This window comes from Cervus canadensis, chromosome 13 (assembly GCF_019320065.1).
Source record: "Cervus canadensis isolate Bull #8, Minnesota chromosome 13, ASM1932006v1, whole genome shotgun sequence".
Taxonomy (NCBI): Eukaryota; Metazoa; Chordata; class Mammalia; order Artiodactyla; family Cervidae; genus Cervus; species Cervus canadensis.
The window spans coordinates 8,063,620-8,080,829 of NC_057398.1; the positions used below are offsets into that span (position 1 = coordinate 8,063,620).

A 17,210-nucleotide genomic window follows, 5' to 3' on the forward strand; every position below is an offset into this window, starting at 1 on the left:
TGGTCCCCAGTGCCTTCCATGTGCCGGGCCATGCCAGACATCTAAAACCAAAGGACTCAGCTGACAGGTGACAGAGGGGTAAACACGCAGTTGATGCAAAGTGATGGACTCAGCAGACCACAGGAGGCCTGGAGACTCAGCCACTTGGTGGCAGCTCCTGCAGGGGGTTAGTGAAGGACCAGGGCTACAGGGAAATCTCCAGTTTCACGTCCAGGGCTCTTTCCACTACTCAGTGTAGCCTGGCAACCAGATGTGTGTCTTGCCCAATACAAGGAACCAAAACACAACAAAAAGGGAGGACATGAGATGATCCATGACTAAGATATAAATTAAGTACTAAAATGCAAACCCCATAAAAGTTACTACAGAGATGCTAAATCACAGTGAAACAGAAACATTTAAATATTTCACATATAAGATGGAAACAGAGAGATGGATCACACTCAAGCTTAGCCCTTGATGAAAGCACATCACTCACTTATGTTGGTCAAGTAACACAGAACTGAGATGACAACTTACTTGCAGATGCTAAGAGTGCCACTTGGGCAGGGACGACATGAGTACTTTTTACTCTGGTATCTAAGAAAAACTTAAAAGAAGATTACTTTAAAAATCTAATGAATAAAACACACAGGCTAAAGACTTGAATTTATTTCAAAGAGCCAAGAAACTAAATTGGAGAAGCCATGAAGTGATTTCTAAGAGAATTCCAAAAGGAGATTAGGAGGATATCATCTCAAAAATCAGGCAGAGAACCTCACAGGGAAAGGAGAACACAAGAGATCATCTAGTATATTCTCTGTCCTTGGGGAACAGCATGGTTTTCAATCCAAGAGAGATGCGGTCTATGTCTGTAGGACCATGTTTTTAAACTGCAGGCTGAAAGCAGGTCAAGACAGCAATTGAGTGGGTCATGACCGTCAATTTCTTCCTAAAAGAAAGAGAATAGAATCTAGTAGAAAATACAAGGTTGCATTTCACATAGCAGGATTAAGCACTGGGTTTATGTATAATTGTGCATGTGCACATGGGTATATCAGTTCACAATACAATATACATTGAGTTGCAATCAAGAAAGCTTGAAAAACACTCTTCTAGAAAACTTCTATTAGAGAGGGTTTTATTTTTAACACATACTAAACACATTCAGTTGAATCCTGACCCTTTTCCTTGTTCTTGGAGTCTGTGCTAAAATTAAACAGAGAATGGGGGTGGAATATCAGAACTGGAAGGAGGAAGCAAATTAGCAGAGTGTAAATGAAAGAACTGATAACAAGAGGCCAGAGACCAAAGGAATGAGATGGATGAGTTCTGGGTTTTTTCTGAAAGCCTCCTGCTTTATGGTAACTAAGGATTCCTTGGCTATTCTCATTGGCGCACTGGTTACACAGTACTTTCTCAATAGTTACATGTCCCATAACCTCCAAGAAGCACCTGTATTCTCTCTATGGTAACTGTTATCAAGCCGTATGACTGGTGTCTTTTTAATAATATCCATCTCCACCACAAGCAGCAGCTCCTTGAAGGCTGGACTCACATCTGTTCCACTGCTTCATCCCCACCTCTATGACAGCTGACTCAGTAAATTTCAGGTGGACTAAAGTGAAAGGCATCAAAGGACCATAAAGCTCTAGTTCTAATATCTACTGGATGCCAAACCCTCTTCACAAGAATAAACTGATTTCCATCCATAGAGCTTAAGATATTCTAATTTGAGAAAAACAACAACAACAACAAAACTCTGAAGTTTCCAAGGAGAAAACTGCTTGGTCTCTCGTATCTCTCGGCCCAGAGGTTGAGTTCACACAAAGGACTTGTACCATCCTTTTATAGAATAAGAGCTTCTTGAAATGTCAAAGATTCTTTAGGAGGTCAAGCTAGGACCTACTCTTTGGACTCAGTCTAGCTCCTGAAAATACCTGCTTTTTCCAATCTGGATAGCCTGAGGGCAACAACCATGTTGAATCTGAAGCTGCTGAGCTATTTCAGAGGTCCTATCCATATTGCTGGCTGGAGCTGGCAGGATGCCCAGGAGGGCCCAAGGCAGAGGGCTGGCCTTGGAGAAGCAGTCAGTTGACCAAGGAAGTCCACAATGAACCAAGATCTGGTTGTGTGTGTATGCTCAGCTGTGTCCGACTTTTTGCAGCCTCATGGACTGTAGCCTACCAGGCTCCTCTGTCCATGGGATGCTTCAGGCAAGAATACTGGGGTGGGTTGCCATTTCCCACTCCAGGGGATCTTCCCAACCCGGGGATTGAATCCACATCTCTCATGTCTCCTGCATTGGCAGGTAGATTCTTTACCCCCGTGCCATCTGGGAAGCCCAAGCTCTGGTTGCTTCCCCACAAGAGGCCCCGGCTGAGGGGAAATGAGACGGAGCTGGGAAGCAATCATTTGCCTCCCTCACCCTTTGCAGCTCTTCCTACCTCCATGCCTAGGGTGGCCAAATCCAACCCCTAATAGTGCAGCGGTTTAGCTCTGGGTGCAGGTGGGGGTTTATAAGGAATCCCTGAGTAGGAGTATATAAGAAGACTGTACTGGTCTGAGGCTACACTCCTTGGAAAGGCATATGGGAAGTTATCAGGGAGGGAAATGGGTGAAAGACACCCTACACCAAATGATCAACTCAAATTCAAATTCAAGAGAGAGCCCACTAGTGACTAGTTACCCTTCTTAGCCAGGCAAACGTCCACAGAGTTCTCACTGAAGGAAAGTCCTCTTTACTGGGGACACTGATTAGTATTACAGGTAGAGATAAATGTCTTCCCTGCAGCGATACTAAAGCGATGGTTTAACCCTTTGTGTGTGCTGTCCGTTATGCACAATCAAATCTGACATCTCTGTGGATGAGGAAGGTAAGGGACAGAGCAACTCTGCGGAGTTCAGTGGGTGCTAGCAATCCAAAACTTACTTGAACGAAGTTTCAGCCTCCATCTGGTGCTGAATCTCTGTCTCAGTCTCCCTCCCACCATCTGCCAGCGTGTGCTGAAGGAATACTGAGCATCTTTGGGTTACCCTGCTGCTGCTGCTGTGTCGCTTCAGTGGTGTCTGACTCTGTGAGACCCCATAGACGGCAGCCCACCAGGCTCCCCCGACCCTGGGATTCTCCCTGAGTGGAATGTATCACTTTCAGGGCAAGTTGGCTCAGAGCCAGGGGAGAAAAGAGGCTGCATATCATATACTCCCAAACCAAGCAGAAACAAAGTTCAGGCTTTACAAAAAGTACTATCTATGTCTGGATACTTAGTTTGAATCTTAATTCTAATTCAGTGCAACAATCTCTCCCTGTCTCAGTTTCCTAAGAAAGTACCTCCAAATATTAAAGAAAAAAAAAAAAAAAGAAGTCCACAATGTGTAGCAGTGTCTGGCAAACTGAATGAGCCAGCAAACTACACATGTTATCATTAGGACTGCAGCGTTGCTCAACAGATCAGAGCCGAGGTTCTAGAGTCTGAGGCACTCCAAGACGCTGACTCCATGGACCTCATCAACCCTGAGGTCCTAGGAAACTTCCCTAACCTCTCTGAGCTTTCACTGTCTCACCTACACATCTGATAATAAGATCACTTTATAGGGTTATTGTAAAGATGAACTGAGAATCTGTATGTGAGATGCCTGGTGCAGAAGAGATGACCATAAATGATGGGTATTATTATGATGGCTTGCCCCCTCGGTGAGATAAACATGCCCCCACTAAAGAGGTGTTCTGCAGCTGCCAACGGCAACCGGATGAATCTTTCCAAGGCCATGGATGCTCAAGTACCAAATACCCACACGTTCCCGCATGTTCCTGCTCCACTCCCCCCAACTCCCTATCACAGTGCATGGCACACCAGCTCCCCAACAGATCCTGCGGTCCTCATTCATTGACTTCCTTCTGCCCACAGCCAACCCATCATCAGGTGCTGTTGATTCTGTGTCTTAAACATGTCAGCCCCATTTGCTCCTCTGCATCTACCCAGCACAAGAAACAGTCCAGAACACCACTAGTTTGCCCCTAGATAAAAAGTCTCCAGTCTCATCTCTCTACCCCCCGCCTTCCCTCTTCAATTAACTCGGCAACTACAGTCATCTTTCTAAAGTGCAGATCTGATCATGCCTCTCCCTCGCTTGAAGCCCTTCACAGCTCCTCAGTATAACATCCCAGTCCTTAATCTGGCTTCCAGAGCCTGACACAGTCTGCCTAGGGCTCAGCTCCCTTCCTGACCTCACCTCTCACCACGCCCCTCCTTGCTGTGTGTGTTCCAAGCCGTCCTGAGTGCTGACAGTTGTACAGATGAATTGTGCTTGCTCTCTCCCTCTGCAGTGATTTCACACATGCCTTCCCCTCTGCTGAGAATACTCCTGTGTCCCTTCTCTTTTCTGTGCTAACTCGTGCTCAATTTTTAGGTTTCAACTTAGGTGTCATTTCTTCCAGGAAGCCACCCCCCAGTTCTTGAATCCTGGGCAGGTGTCCCTGCCACTATATTCAAACGTCTGCTTATTGTTCACCTCCCCCAGCAGAGCTCCTAGAGGACGAAAAAATCCATTTTTGTCACTGAAGGATCCCGAGTGCTTCAGACATCGCCTGACACAAGACAGGCACTCAGACATGTGTTTGTTGGATAGATGCCGGGATGCTGACCACTGGGCCAGCCCTGTGAAGCCATCTCTGGTTGAAGGCGGCAGCGAAGCCAAGCCAGGCACCACCAGGAGGCCTCCACCCAGCAAAGGCGGTACCTACCTAGAATGGCCACCACCTCGTCATCCTGGATCACCTCCAGGGAGCCCGAGACCACGAAGCACAGGCTGTCGACGCTCTCCCCCGCGTGGTAGATGAGGTCCCCGGGGGCGCAGTGCACCGTCTGGAACTCCATGGCCAGCGCCCGCAAGCAGCCGTCGCTGGCCAGCCGGAAGGCCGGGTGCTCCTTGAACACCTTGCGGTTCAGGTGCACGCAGATGTCCGCTCTCATGTCCTTGGGGCAGATCTGCAGGACCTGGCCGGGCACAGGGAGGAAAGGCATCAGCATCCTTGCTGCGGCCTCCAGCTCGCTGCCCTCTCAGCTCCCCAGGGGCCGAAGCGACACCCACTGGACTAGACCACACCCTTCAAGGTACCAGCGGACAAGACAGCCACGGTCCCCGTGGGAGAGAGACAGGGGCCCCCAAATCTGTGCTAAATGCTCAGGTCAGGGACTCGAGAGTCAAGGGGCTGGGAGTATGTGAGACCCTTTTGACAAGAAAATCCAGGAAGGCCTCCCTTAGGAGGTGACAGATACGGTGACATCTGCATGACATGTCAGAGGGAGCCCTATGAAAGAACGTTCCAGCAGTCACAAAGGCTGTGAGAGGACCTGAGCAACAGCCCATGTGGACGAGGGGAAAGTTGGGGGTTGGAGGGGGGGTTCAGGAGGATGACAAGCTTGAGAGGATGTGGAGACTTACATTTTGAAAAGACCTTGATTTTGATTCTTTTTTTTTTTTTTAAATTAATTAATTTATTTTTTCAGTGGGTTTTGTCATTGATTTTGATTCTGAGTGGGATGGGGACACATTGGGAGACTCTGAGCAGAGGAGGGACAGGGATCCTCTATGTTTTAAGAGGATCGTTGCAGCTCCAGGGTGGGGTTAGTGGGCCCTGACTGTCGGATGGCAGGAGAGGAGCCCAGGAGTTGGGTTAGCCCACTCCTGCAGGCCTCCACGAGCGGGGCAGGGGGGTGGGGGGACTGGGACTGGGATGTTTCCAGGGGAGCCAGGGAGAAGTAATCAAATCCCGAACATATTTTGAAGATACAGCTGACATGGTCTGCTGATGGACTGAAGGTGGATTGATTTGAAGAGAGATATGAAGTGATATTTACTGAGCACTTCCTACGTGCCAGGCATTGCTAAGCACTTTGGAGTCATTCATTCATTTCATACTTGGCTACTGAACACCTTAGAGTATGCCAGGGATCATTCCAGGCTCTGAGGATGTAGGCAGAACAGAATGCCCTGCCTTTGTGTGACTTACTAGGGGGAGGGGACAAATAAAAAGCAAAATGAGTAAAATTCAGCAGTAAGTGCTGAGGAGAACGATACAGAAGGAAAGCAGAGGGAAAGTCAGGAGAGGTGCGATTTTATGTTTTCAAGTCTTATGTGCACCAGCTAATTGAATGCTCACATAAACTCTCTGGTGTAAGTGCTATTACGGTACCATTTTACAGATGAGGAAACCAAGGCACGGGGATGATCAGTAACTTGCCTGAAGTTGCACAACCGGGAAATGGCAGAGCTGGACTCTCTGAGTAGGCAGTCTCACTCCAGAGCCCAGTTTAGATACAAAGCACTTCCTATATGATACACCTGCCCAAAACAAACGGGCTTGCACTTTGGCTCTCTAGGAACTCAAGGCAAACTGGGAATTGTAAGAGGCCATGTGGGTCTTACCTCCCAAAGAAATAAAAATTTCTCAGTCTTTCCTACAGGGAGAAATATTTCTCTGGACTAAATTTTTGCAAGAAACCATTCATGGCCCCCTTACGTAGCAAGCATGAAGTAACACAAGAGTATACCTCCAAGTGGACTTTTCCAGAGAGAGCAGGAGTGTTCCTAAAATAACCTTTCTCCCTGTGAACAAAACTTGGGGCATAAAATCAAATGTGCTCAGTGAAGACCTGGTGGTGCTGGTTACCTCCCTACCCTTGCTTCTCCACCTCAGCACAAACCATCTGCCTGTGCAGCAGGAGCTCACCTCTATATCTGGAAGTTCCTCAGCCTCTTTCAAACCCAACCTAAATCTCACCTTGTCCGGGACGGCTCTGCTGCCTCCACCCGCTCTGCATGGCCCTAAGCTCTGCACTGGAAAGGGGGGTCCCACCAGGTGGAATCTCAGTTCCTTCCTCTCCAAGCACCTTCACTGCTCTATGCTTCAGTTTATTTTTATCCCTCTTTTTTATTTTTTAACTGGAGGAAAATTGCTTTACAATGTTGAGTTAGTTTCTGCTGCATGTGTGTGTGTGTTAAGGCTCTTCAGTCGTGTCTGACTCCTTGTGACCCCATGGACTGTAGCCCGCCAGGCTCCTCTGTCCATGGGATTCTCCAGGCCAGAATACTGGAGTGGGGTGCCATACCCTCCTCCAGGGGATTTTCCCCACCCAGGGATCAACCCCACACCTCTTATGTCTCCTGCATTGGCAGGCCGGTTCTTTACCACCAGCACCCCCTGGGAAGCCAGTTTCTGCTGTCCAACAATGCAAATCAGCCTGATTGCATGTACATTCCCCTCCCTACTGAGTCTCCCTCCCCTCCCCCGATCCCACACCTCTAGATCATCACAGAGGAGCTAGGCTGGGCTCCCTGTGTTGTTTCTGCTGTTAAAAAACAAGAAAAAAAAAACAAAAACAACCACACACACACTGCTAACATTGGGCTTCCCTGGTGGCTCAGTTAGAAAGAATCTGTCTGCAATGCAGGAGACCTGGGTTTGATTCCTGGGTCAGGAGGATCCCCTGGAAAACAGAATGGCAACCCATTCCAGTATTCTTGCCTGGAGAATTCCATGGACAGAGGAGTCTGGTGGGCTATAGTCCACGGGGTCTCAAAGAGTCGGATACGACTGAATGACTAACACTTTCACTTGCAACATTGCCTTATGAGGATTAAGGGCTTCCTTCATAGCTCAGTTGGTTGGCAAAGAATCCACCTGCAATGCAGTAGACCTGGGTTCGATCCCTGGGTTGGGAAGACTCCCTGAAGAAGGGAAAGGCCACCCACTCCAGCATGCTGGCCTGGAGAATTCCATGGATTGTATAGTCCATGGGGTTGCAAAGAATCGGACATGACTGAGCAACTTTCACTTTCACTATGAGGATTAAATGAACTTGTATCTACTAGTGCATCTGATATCCACACCTTGCAACACCTTATGGGCCCAGCAGGCCACTCCATAAACGCAGGTGCCCTCTGTGTTGCTCGGTGGCGGCAGGATGCCAAGGAAGTGGGCATGCTCTCTGGGAGTGGGGCTGGAGGACTGACCCAGGCAGGGGAAAATCAGATGGCCAGTGCTTAGGCAGAGTGCTCGTTAAGTAATTCCCCTCCTTCAGACTCATTAAACAAGACTCCTGGGAAAAGGCAAACTTAATTTGGATCCTCTCTCTCAAAGCAGAACACCAGGGAGTGGGAACACTTGCCTGTCATGTCGAAACTGTGTCCAGAGGTCTGAAACTAAGATTTGATCTCCAGGTGAGTTCACCTGTAAATCACTTCCCTTCCCTCAGGCTGAGCTTTGCCGGCAGAGGCATGGAGACTGTTTTATTTGTGGGCACTGTCCCCAGAACCACGGGAAAGCACGTGTGAGGAGGAGAGGGGACTGGAGCGGAGAAACGACGGACTCTCGCAGCCACCAGCAACCCCATCGTCCTTGCGCTGGGTCTACACCGGCAGGGGCTCCTGAACGCCTCTCTGAGGGAGGGTATCAGCTTGAGACCCTGCTGTCTTCCTGGGTTACCTGCCCTTCTGCTTGGTTTGAGCAGAGAAAATTCTTGCTGGTCTCTGAGGCCTCAGAAGCCCCGAGGTGATGCCATCATGGAGGTTCATGGAGCCTCCTCCCTGGGGGAAAAGGGGTGGTGGGGGCAGGATGGATAAAGCACGGATTCGGGAACAGGCTTTAGGATGAAGCAGATCTGAACTCCTGGCTTCCACTTGTTGGAGTCATGTGAACCTAAACCTCTACTTTCCCCAAGTCTTCTTGTTTTAACTTGTGTCTAGAATTCTTTGGAAGATTCCATGCTTTGCAGTGTCAAAGACTTGGTTTAATGCCCGCCTGTGACTGGGCTCAATGCACAAGGGCTCTCATTTCTGATGGTAACCATCACAGCATCACAGCAGGTCAGCCTGAGGGATGCTTTTGAAGTTCTGGACGTCAGAGTCCAAAGGGTCTTAGAAGTTGGCCTTAGCCTTAAAAGTCATCTAGTTTCCATGCGTCACAGACAAGGAAACTGAAACTCAGAGGGATCCACGATGGCCTAAGATTCAAGGTCGTCAGCTAATTACTGTTAAAGTCAGACTTGCCCAGCATTCCCACCCTTCCACTGCACACACACCCCCTAGACGCCCCGGTCATCACTGACCATCCCAGTCTGGAATGGAGGCGTCGGCGGGGAGACAGGGCCTTGGGACTAGCTCTCTCCCCAGCAGTTGCCTGCCAAGGAAGAGCAGCCACCCCGGGTGGGGCTGGGCTCTGCCCTCAGCTGCCACAGTACTTCCTCTTCCTTTTGGATCAGGGCCTAGGGAAAATCCCAGGGCCCTCCAGGGAGACAGCAGGCAGGGGAAGGGAGGAGCAGAAATGATGAGTGTTGTCTCCCAGGGGCAGCAGCCCAGCCCAGCCTTGCAGTGAGGGCAGGAGAGGGCTTCTTTCCAGACAACCAGATTTACAAAGGCATCCTGGCCCCTGGGAAAAGGAGGCCCAGGGGTGAGCGATCCAAGTTCCTTTCTGCTCCATCAGCTGCCAGGCACCCACAGAACCTCCAGGGGCTGGGTTGAGACAGCAGAATAGAAAAACAGGAGCAGTGGGACCAGTGGTGAGGGACCAGAGATGAAGTCCCTCCCAACCAATGCCTGCCCATCTGAGAGAGGAGGGCACCTCCATTTGGACTCATCCTTCCCTCCAGTCTGTTTTACAGTTGTTGTTTTTTTAAAAGCAGTAGCAGGAAAAAGCACAAGCCTTGAAGTCAGACAAAACTGGGTTCAAATCCAGACTTTGCCATTCTCAACTCTGTGACCGGGGGCAATTAACAAAGTTAACTGGGCTGCTGGGTCCTAATACCTAAGAACAGTTTCCTCTCCAGGGTAGTTGTGAAACAGGAATGCAGGGCCAGAAGTGCAGTTAAGTATCTGCTCTTAATACAACTTTAAGATGTGGTAGCTGGTATATGGTATGGTTATTACCATTATTACAGCAGATATTCAACAAAATCAAAGTATCCTCCCTTTGAGGTTGGGATCAGTTAAATTTAGTTAAATTTTTCCATTTAAACTCTCTTCCATTTAAACTCAACTCTCAAGGGACCCTTCTAATGGGGAAAGACCAGGAGTGTGAACAGCAGACTCCCAAGACACTGAATTTGGCTTTGAAGGTGTCATAAGGTATTTTTCAACAATAATATCATTCTGTTTGCCTCACTCTAACAAAGGAAGGAATCAGAATTCCCTGAGTACTTAGGAAATGGTGATTAAAGAGCGAAAAGCCATTCCAAAGACTTAAGAAGCAGAGAAAAACTAACCTAGGATTACAGCTTTGCTCAAAGAAAATATTACAAAGGAGATCATTCACAAATGATCATTCTCAAATATCTTTGTTCTTTCCAGTAGCATCAAATTTTCTTCAGTTTATTGGAATGCATCTAGAATAATGCAACTTTTGGAGAATGGTAGGGATCTATTGCCATTTCCATTTCACAGGAATATCAGAAAAGAGCCTAAGGGATGCTCTGGTCAAATCAACTGCTTATTAAGTAAAAGCCTTTGGTCGGTATCTCTCAGACTTGTCTAATGAACAGGACCCTTGTTCAAAATGCAGATTTCCAGTCTCCATCCCACCTCATTCCTCCTCACAAAATTTTGATTCCAAAGGTCTAGGATGATGACTGGAAACCCGTTTTTAATGGCCACATCCTGGGAGTCCCATCAGGGCCAAGACGAGAGTAAAGCAATAGCCTTGGACAAAAAATTCAATGAGATGTTAAACACTCAGTCATCACAACAAATCATGGGTGAGTCTCTCAGGCACGTTCAGCTCTGCCAGCCCACGGACTGTAGTCTGCCAGGCTCCTCTGTCCATGGGATTTCTGAGAAAAGAATACTGGAGTGGGTTGCCGTGCCCTTCTCTAGGGAATCTTCCCAACCCAGGGATCAAACCTGGGTCACCTCCATTACAGGCAGATTCTTAACCGTCTGAGCCACCAGGGAAGCCCCAAAACAAACCACAGTGTAGTGCAATAGTCTGAAAATCAAAATTCACGCAATGAACAATGTATCAAAAATCTGAGTCAGAAACTTTGAACAGACAGTGGACTAGCAGCAGAGATGTGTCATATTGGGGCCTGAGGTGAAAGGAAAATCAGTAATACTGGTCATCTCAGCCTGGGGGGCCCCGATTCCTACCAGCATTATCAGCTGATAAAGGAAGTCCTGCCCTAGACAGACTGCTAGTCCATTTCCTCTTCAGGAGATACTGATACAATCTGCCTCACCAGTTTGTAAAGTAATCTCTCTTAATTGCTGGTCCTTCAGAAAGGTTGATGGGCAAGCAATCAAAGTTTCTGGAGGTGGGACCTGGGATTCTGAAACTACACCCAGGTGAGTTCAGGTGCACAGCCAGCTGTGAGAAGCATCCGTCCGAGGTGAGGCTCAGGTATCCCTGGGAAAGCTGAGGAATGAGTGGTTTACCTGAGCCCATCGCCTCCTTACCTTCTCCGTGTCGATGCCTCTGGACATGGACCAGGTGGACACGATGTAATCCATGACCCGCTCACTCAGCCCCTTGGGGACCTGGTAGAGCTTCAGGAAGTCCCGGACACTGTTGAGCATCTCATGGTACCTGTTGGTGTTGGCGTACATCTGTTGGAAAATGGTCGTCACGTTCCCAAAGATGGTGGCATAGAGGAGGGCTAGCAGCAAGAGGGAGAGAAAAAAACACACATGAGTGGTCCCTGAATAGGACCCAAGAAAGCCAAACTTGCCCAAAGCGGGCCAGTGGCCAGAGTGGCCTGTTCCAGAGCAGACGGTCCTGACCTTCTCAGGAGAAGCTCAGCCCAGGAGACTCTGGGGTTGGACCCAGAGAAAGCGTCTCCAAATATCAGGCCACTAGGAGAGACCTGTGGGAGGCAGAGAGAGGGTGAAGGGAGTTGGCATGACTGGGGCCAGAACCAGGATACAGACAGCAGTGTGGGCGGGCGACAGGACAGTTGAACTGCTTCACATATACTTCTTATCACAAGAAGCTTGAGCCATGCCTGAAGCCACCAGTTGAATGTGTTCTTATATGCTCTGTATCAGCCCAAATCCAAGGACTGAAGTTGCTCAGTAGTGTCTGACTCTTTGTGACTCCATGGACTATAGCCTACCAGACTCCTCCATCCATGGGATTTTCCAGGCAAGAATACTGGAGTGAGTTGTCATTTCCTTCTCCAGGGTAACCCAAATCCAAACCTATCAGTAAATCATCTTTTTAAAAACTGTGCTGTCTGTCAACTACACTACCTGCCGGAGACAAGATGGGGGAATGCGTCACTCAGTCCTGGCTCTCACACAGCAAACAACACAGCAAAAAGACAGACTTGAAAAACGGAATCACAAACAATTAGATAATAGGAAGCCTGCTGAGAGCACTGAAGGATGTTAGATCTTTGTTTTATTGCTGAGGTGCGTGTTAACCCAATACTCCACTGCACACTGATGGGGCTCCTGGGGGAAAAGCATGGCTTTGATATGAACAGAATAAAGTCAGGTCCCCTCTGAGATGTAACAAGCACTTTCTACGTGCTACTGCTGCTCCCCCTACCTAAGTGTCACGGAGGAGGACCATTATGTCATCAGAAAACCCCACATTCTACGTGTAACCTGTATCTGCCTTTGGATGCTAAGCTCAAGTGCTACCTCTTCCAGGAAGCCTCCCCAACACTCCTTCCCTCCGTCTATCCCCATGAGGGTGACAATGAACTCCCCAAGCATACAAATCAAACTCAACTTATCATACAATTACATCCAGATAAACCCATCATAAGTTGGAAATATCTTAAGTTAAAAATGCACTTATACATGTAACCTACCGACCATCATAGCTCAGCCTAATTACCTTAGACATGCTCAGAACACACACATTAGCTTACAGTTGGGCAATGTAACACAAAGTCTATTTTATAATAAAGTGTGAAATATCCTATGTAGCTTATTAAATATTATACTGAAAGTGAAAAACAAGATGGTTGTTTCCCTTTATGATCGCATGGCCGACTAGGAGCTGCAGCTCCCTGCCACTTGCCTAGCATCACGAGAGAATCACTCTGTACATCACTAGCCCAGGAAAAGATCAAAATTCAAAGTTGGAAGTACAGTTTCTGAAGGCATATTGATTTTGCACCATTGTAAAGCCGAAAAAATCCCAAGTCAGAGGTTCTGTATTTCTGTAGAGCTCGTGTTGTACATACCATTTTGCAATCGTATTCTTGCTTGCCTGTGCCTTTATAGGGTAGTCCTGCAGGCTGGACTCAGCTTTTCCTTGCCATTAAACCCTGGGAGCTAGTGCTACACTAGTGCCCAACAAATGTGTTTGTCACATTAGTGAATTACATATGTTTTTGCTATGGCTTATTTAAAAAAAGGAGTGACTGAAATACAATAAACTGTACATGTTGAAGTATACAACTTGGTGAGTGCTGACACATATACACCCATGAAACAATTAGCACAATCAAGACAGTAACATATTCATCACCCCTAAAAATTTGGTCATGTCCACTTATAATCCCCCAGCCCTTCTATCCCCAAGAAACTGCTGGCGCTTTCTGTAGACTAGCTTGCATTTTCAAATATTTTATATAAATGGAATTGCATTGTATATGCTCTCTTTAAACACCATCCAACACCTCCACTTAAAGTGTACAGCTCAACGGCTTTCAGTACATCGCTAGAGCCATGCAATCATTACCACCATCTAAGTTTAGTTTAGAATATTTTCATGCTTCGCCAAAGGAAAAACTGTTCCCATTACTAGTCACTCCTCATTTCCTCCCTAATCCCCTAGCCCTAGGCAACTGAAAATCTACTTTCTGTCCCTACAGATTTGCCTATTCCGGACATCTCATACAAATTAAATAATATATGTGGCCTCCTGTAACTATCTTCTTTTAGAAAAAATGTCTTCAAGGTTCATCCATGTTGCAGCACATATCAGTCCTTCATTTCTTTTTATTGTTGACTAATGTTCTATGGGATGGATATTCCATATTTCATTTATCCATTCATCAGTTCATAGGCATTGGGGCCTTTCTACTGATAAATAATGCTGCTATGAACACTTGTGTGCAAGCTTTTGTATAAACATGTTCTCAATTATTTTGGAGTAAAATTACTGTGTCATATGGTAATTACGTTTAACAGTTTGAACCACTGCCAAACTATTTTCCAAAACAGCTGCACCATTTTACATTTCCACTAGTGGTGTTTGTGGGTTCCACATATCTCCATATCCTTATCAACACTTGTTATCACCTGTCTTTTTGATTATTGCCATCCTAGTGGGCCTAAACTGCTCTCTCTCTGAAGCTTTGGTTTGCATTTCTCACATGACTGATGATGTTAAACGTCTTTTCATGTGCTTAATGACCATTGGCAGGTCTTCTTCAGAGAATGTCCACTCAAATCCTGTGCCCATTTTTCAACCGGACTTGTCTTATTATTACTGAGTTATAAGTTATTAATCTATTCTAGATATAAATCCTTTATCAGATATGATTTGCAAATACTTTCTTATATCACGTGGGTTGTCTCTTCACTTTCTTGATGGTATGGTTCACAGCATTAAAGGTTTTAGTTTTGATGTTGTCTAATTTTTAATTTAGTTTTGATGTCTGTATTTTCTTCTGTCTCCTTTTTTGCCTGGCTTATTTCATTCAGCATAATTAGTCTGAGATTGATCCATGTTGTTGCATGTATCAATAATTTGTTTTATTAAGAAAAGAAGTGTTACCTTAAAAATAAATATAAATTCACAGAAAGCTGTAAAGACAGTATAGTGAGATCTGTGTGTACCCTTCACCTAATTTCCTCGCTGGTTACAGCTTATACAACTGGAGGGTAATAGAAAAACTGAATGATTTACATTGTTATAAAGTATAGCTATAGTTCTGCATCATTTTATCATATGTGTACATTCCTGTGTACTGAGTTCCACGTTCAAAATACAGAACTCTTCCATCACCACAGCCATCTCCCTTTTGCTACCCCTTTATACTCACTCCCCCAGCAACCACTAATCTCTTCTCCCTTTTGATAATTACATCATTTCAAGAACATCATAGAAACAGGATCAGACAGTATGTGAGCTTTTGAGACCGGCTTTTTTCACTGAGTAAAATGCCCCTCAGGTCCATCCACACTGTTGCGTGTATCAACAGTTCATTCCTCTCTGCTGATGAATATAACACATTGTACAGACACACCCCAATCATTTCTTTTGAATAATCTTACTCGGGTTGACAGACTAAGGGAGGGAAAATAAAAGAAAGGCAGAGATGTAGAGGGAAGGGAAGGAAATCTTCAGTTAAATCTGTCTGGCAGCATTGGACACAGCTGCCCAGAAAACTGAAGACATAAATCTATCCAACAAGAATTGTAAATGAGGATGGGAAAGCATGCTGCCAGCTCTGGACAGGTGCCAGGAGTGGTGCCCATCTGAACAAAAGGAGCCAGATGAAAAGCAGAAGTCGTCCAACCTGAAGAATGCAGACGCCGGCTCTTCTAAGCTCATAAATAACCTCAAACACAAGAGGGGTGTCACAGCTCTTCCTATCCAGTAATGCCACCGGGTGTGATCAAGGACAGTCTTGTTCCCAGGGAGTCTGACTCTCACTCAATGAGCTTGCAGGGCAGTCCTGCCTCAGCTCGGTTCATGGTCCACTGTGAACCAGAGGTCATTCATGCCGAGTACAGGTGCCTTTCTCAGAATGGATGCCAAAAGTCAATTGAATCTTGGAGCTTAAAAACAGAGTTACAACAAATTAATACAATCAGAATAGCTCTCTTGCCCATGATCTGAGAACCAGGCGCAGGTCTGAGAAACTGATGTGCTGGTCAGTTAAGGCAGTGATGCCCACTACCTGCTTCTGAGGCATTATGGAAGATTAAGGCTCCGCAGGAGGACCTTATTCAATTATTATTACTATTATGAAATATCATTATTATTAAAAATGGATACTTCTCTCAATGTCCCTTCTCTAATTTTATGTGAAGTGGGGTTTGTTGTTGTTCAGTTGTGTCTGACTCTTTGCAACCCCATGGACTGAAGCATGCCAGGCTTCCTTGTTCTTCACTGTCTCCTGGAGTTTGCACAAACTCATATCCATTAAGTCGATGCCAACCAACCGTCTCACCCTCTGTCGCCCCTGTTTCCTCTTGCCCTCAATCTTTCCCAGTATCAGGGTCTTTTCCAATGAGTTGGCTCTTCACATCAGGAGTGGCCAAAGTATTAGAGCTTCAGCATCAATCCTTCCAATGAATAAGGACTGATCTCCTTTAGAACTGACTGGTTTGATCTTCTTGCAGTCCAAGGGACTCTCAAGAGTCTTCTCCAGCACCACAATTCAAAAGCATCAATTCTTTGGTGCTCAGCCTTCTTTATGGTTCAACAGTTATATGGTTTGAACGTGTGTATTTTATTTACTGATGTCTATACATGAGGCATTATGCCTTTAAGTACTCAAAATCCAACTGGAAGGGAAGACTTGAATTGAGCTATGACTTGAACATATGTTTGAATGAGATGTGGGGAGGACGAGAGGGAGACTGTGATGTCACTGTCGTGGCTGAACTCCACAGTGTGGAGAGTGCCCTGGATGACTCTCCGAGTGGATCAGTTGTGTCCTCCCAAGATGGGAAAGAAGTAAGAGGGCCTTTCCCAACCCCAACCCAAAATGTAGATTTGGATAAGAGCAGGTTAAAAAAAAAAAGAGTTAACATTCTATCACACCAAAGCTCTGTGTCCCACCCAGAGAAAAATAAGACAGTATTCTCTGACCCTTAATTAGAAATCTCTGCATGGAATTTGGGAGGAAGGGCATTAAAAGTTTTCATTTCTCTTTAGAAAGTTTAGTAATTCTTTTTGTATACATTATACGTACACACTGTTTAAAGAGTTAAGTGGCTAAGATTTCATAAAATCTTTAGTCTGCTTGGCCTTCTTCCTTTTCACCCTATCTCCTCTTCTGCAGAAGCACCCACTTTCAAGTAGCTGATTGCTTCACTACTGATCTCTGTATTTGAATATCATACTCAGGTCTCTATGTCCCGATACTTCAGATTCAGGTGTTATCCACGCACCTCAGAGAATTTAGCTTCCACTCATTTCCCCTTCCCTTACTTCCAATCTCGTACTCAAACCCAATACATTTTCCCATTGTCCCACCCTCCCAAAATATTATACCATCATTTTGGTTAGACAATTATCTGTTTATAATGAGATGAATGCTAGTCAC

The 17,210-nt window shown here is 46.2% G+C and overlaps 1 protein-coding gene across 2 annotated transcripts in view; it reads right to left on the bottom strand.

Annotated features, from left to right (window-relative positions):
* The window catches only part of KCNH1 (potassium voltage-gated channel subfamily H member 1), a 406,132-nt gene that overhangs the window by 111,220 nt on the left and 277,702 nt on the right, over positions 1-17,210 (bottom strand). For both annotated transcript variants that reach the window (XM_043486214.1, XM_043486213.1), the window contains exons 8-9: positions 11,428-11,627; positions 4,724-4,976 (exon numbers count right to left, since the gene is read on the bottom strand). In XM_043486214.1, coding sequence (XP_043342149.1) covers positions 4,724-4,976; positions 11,428-11,627 — 453 coding nt within the window. The remainder of the gene's footprint in view (positions 1-4,723; positions 4,977-11,427; positions 11,628-17,210) is intronic.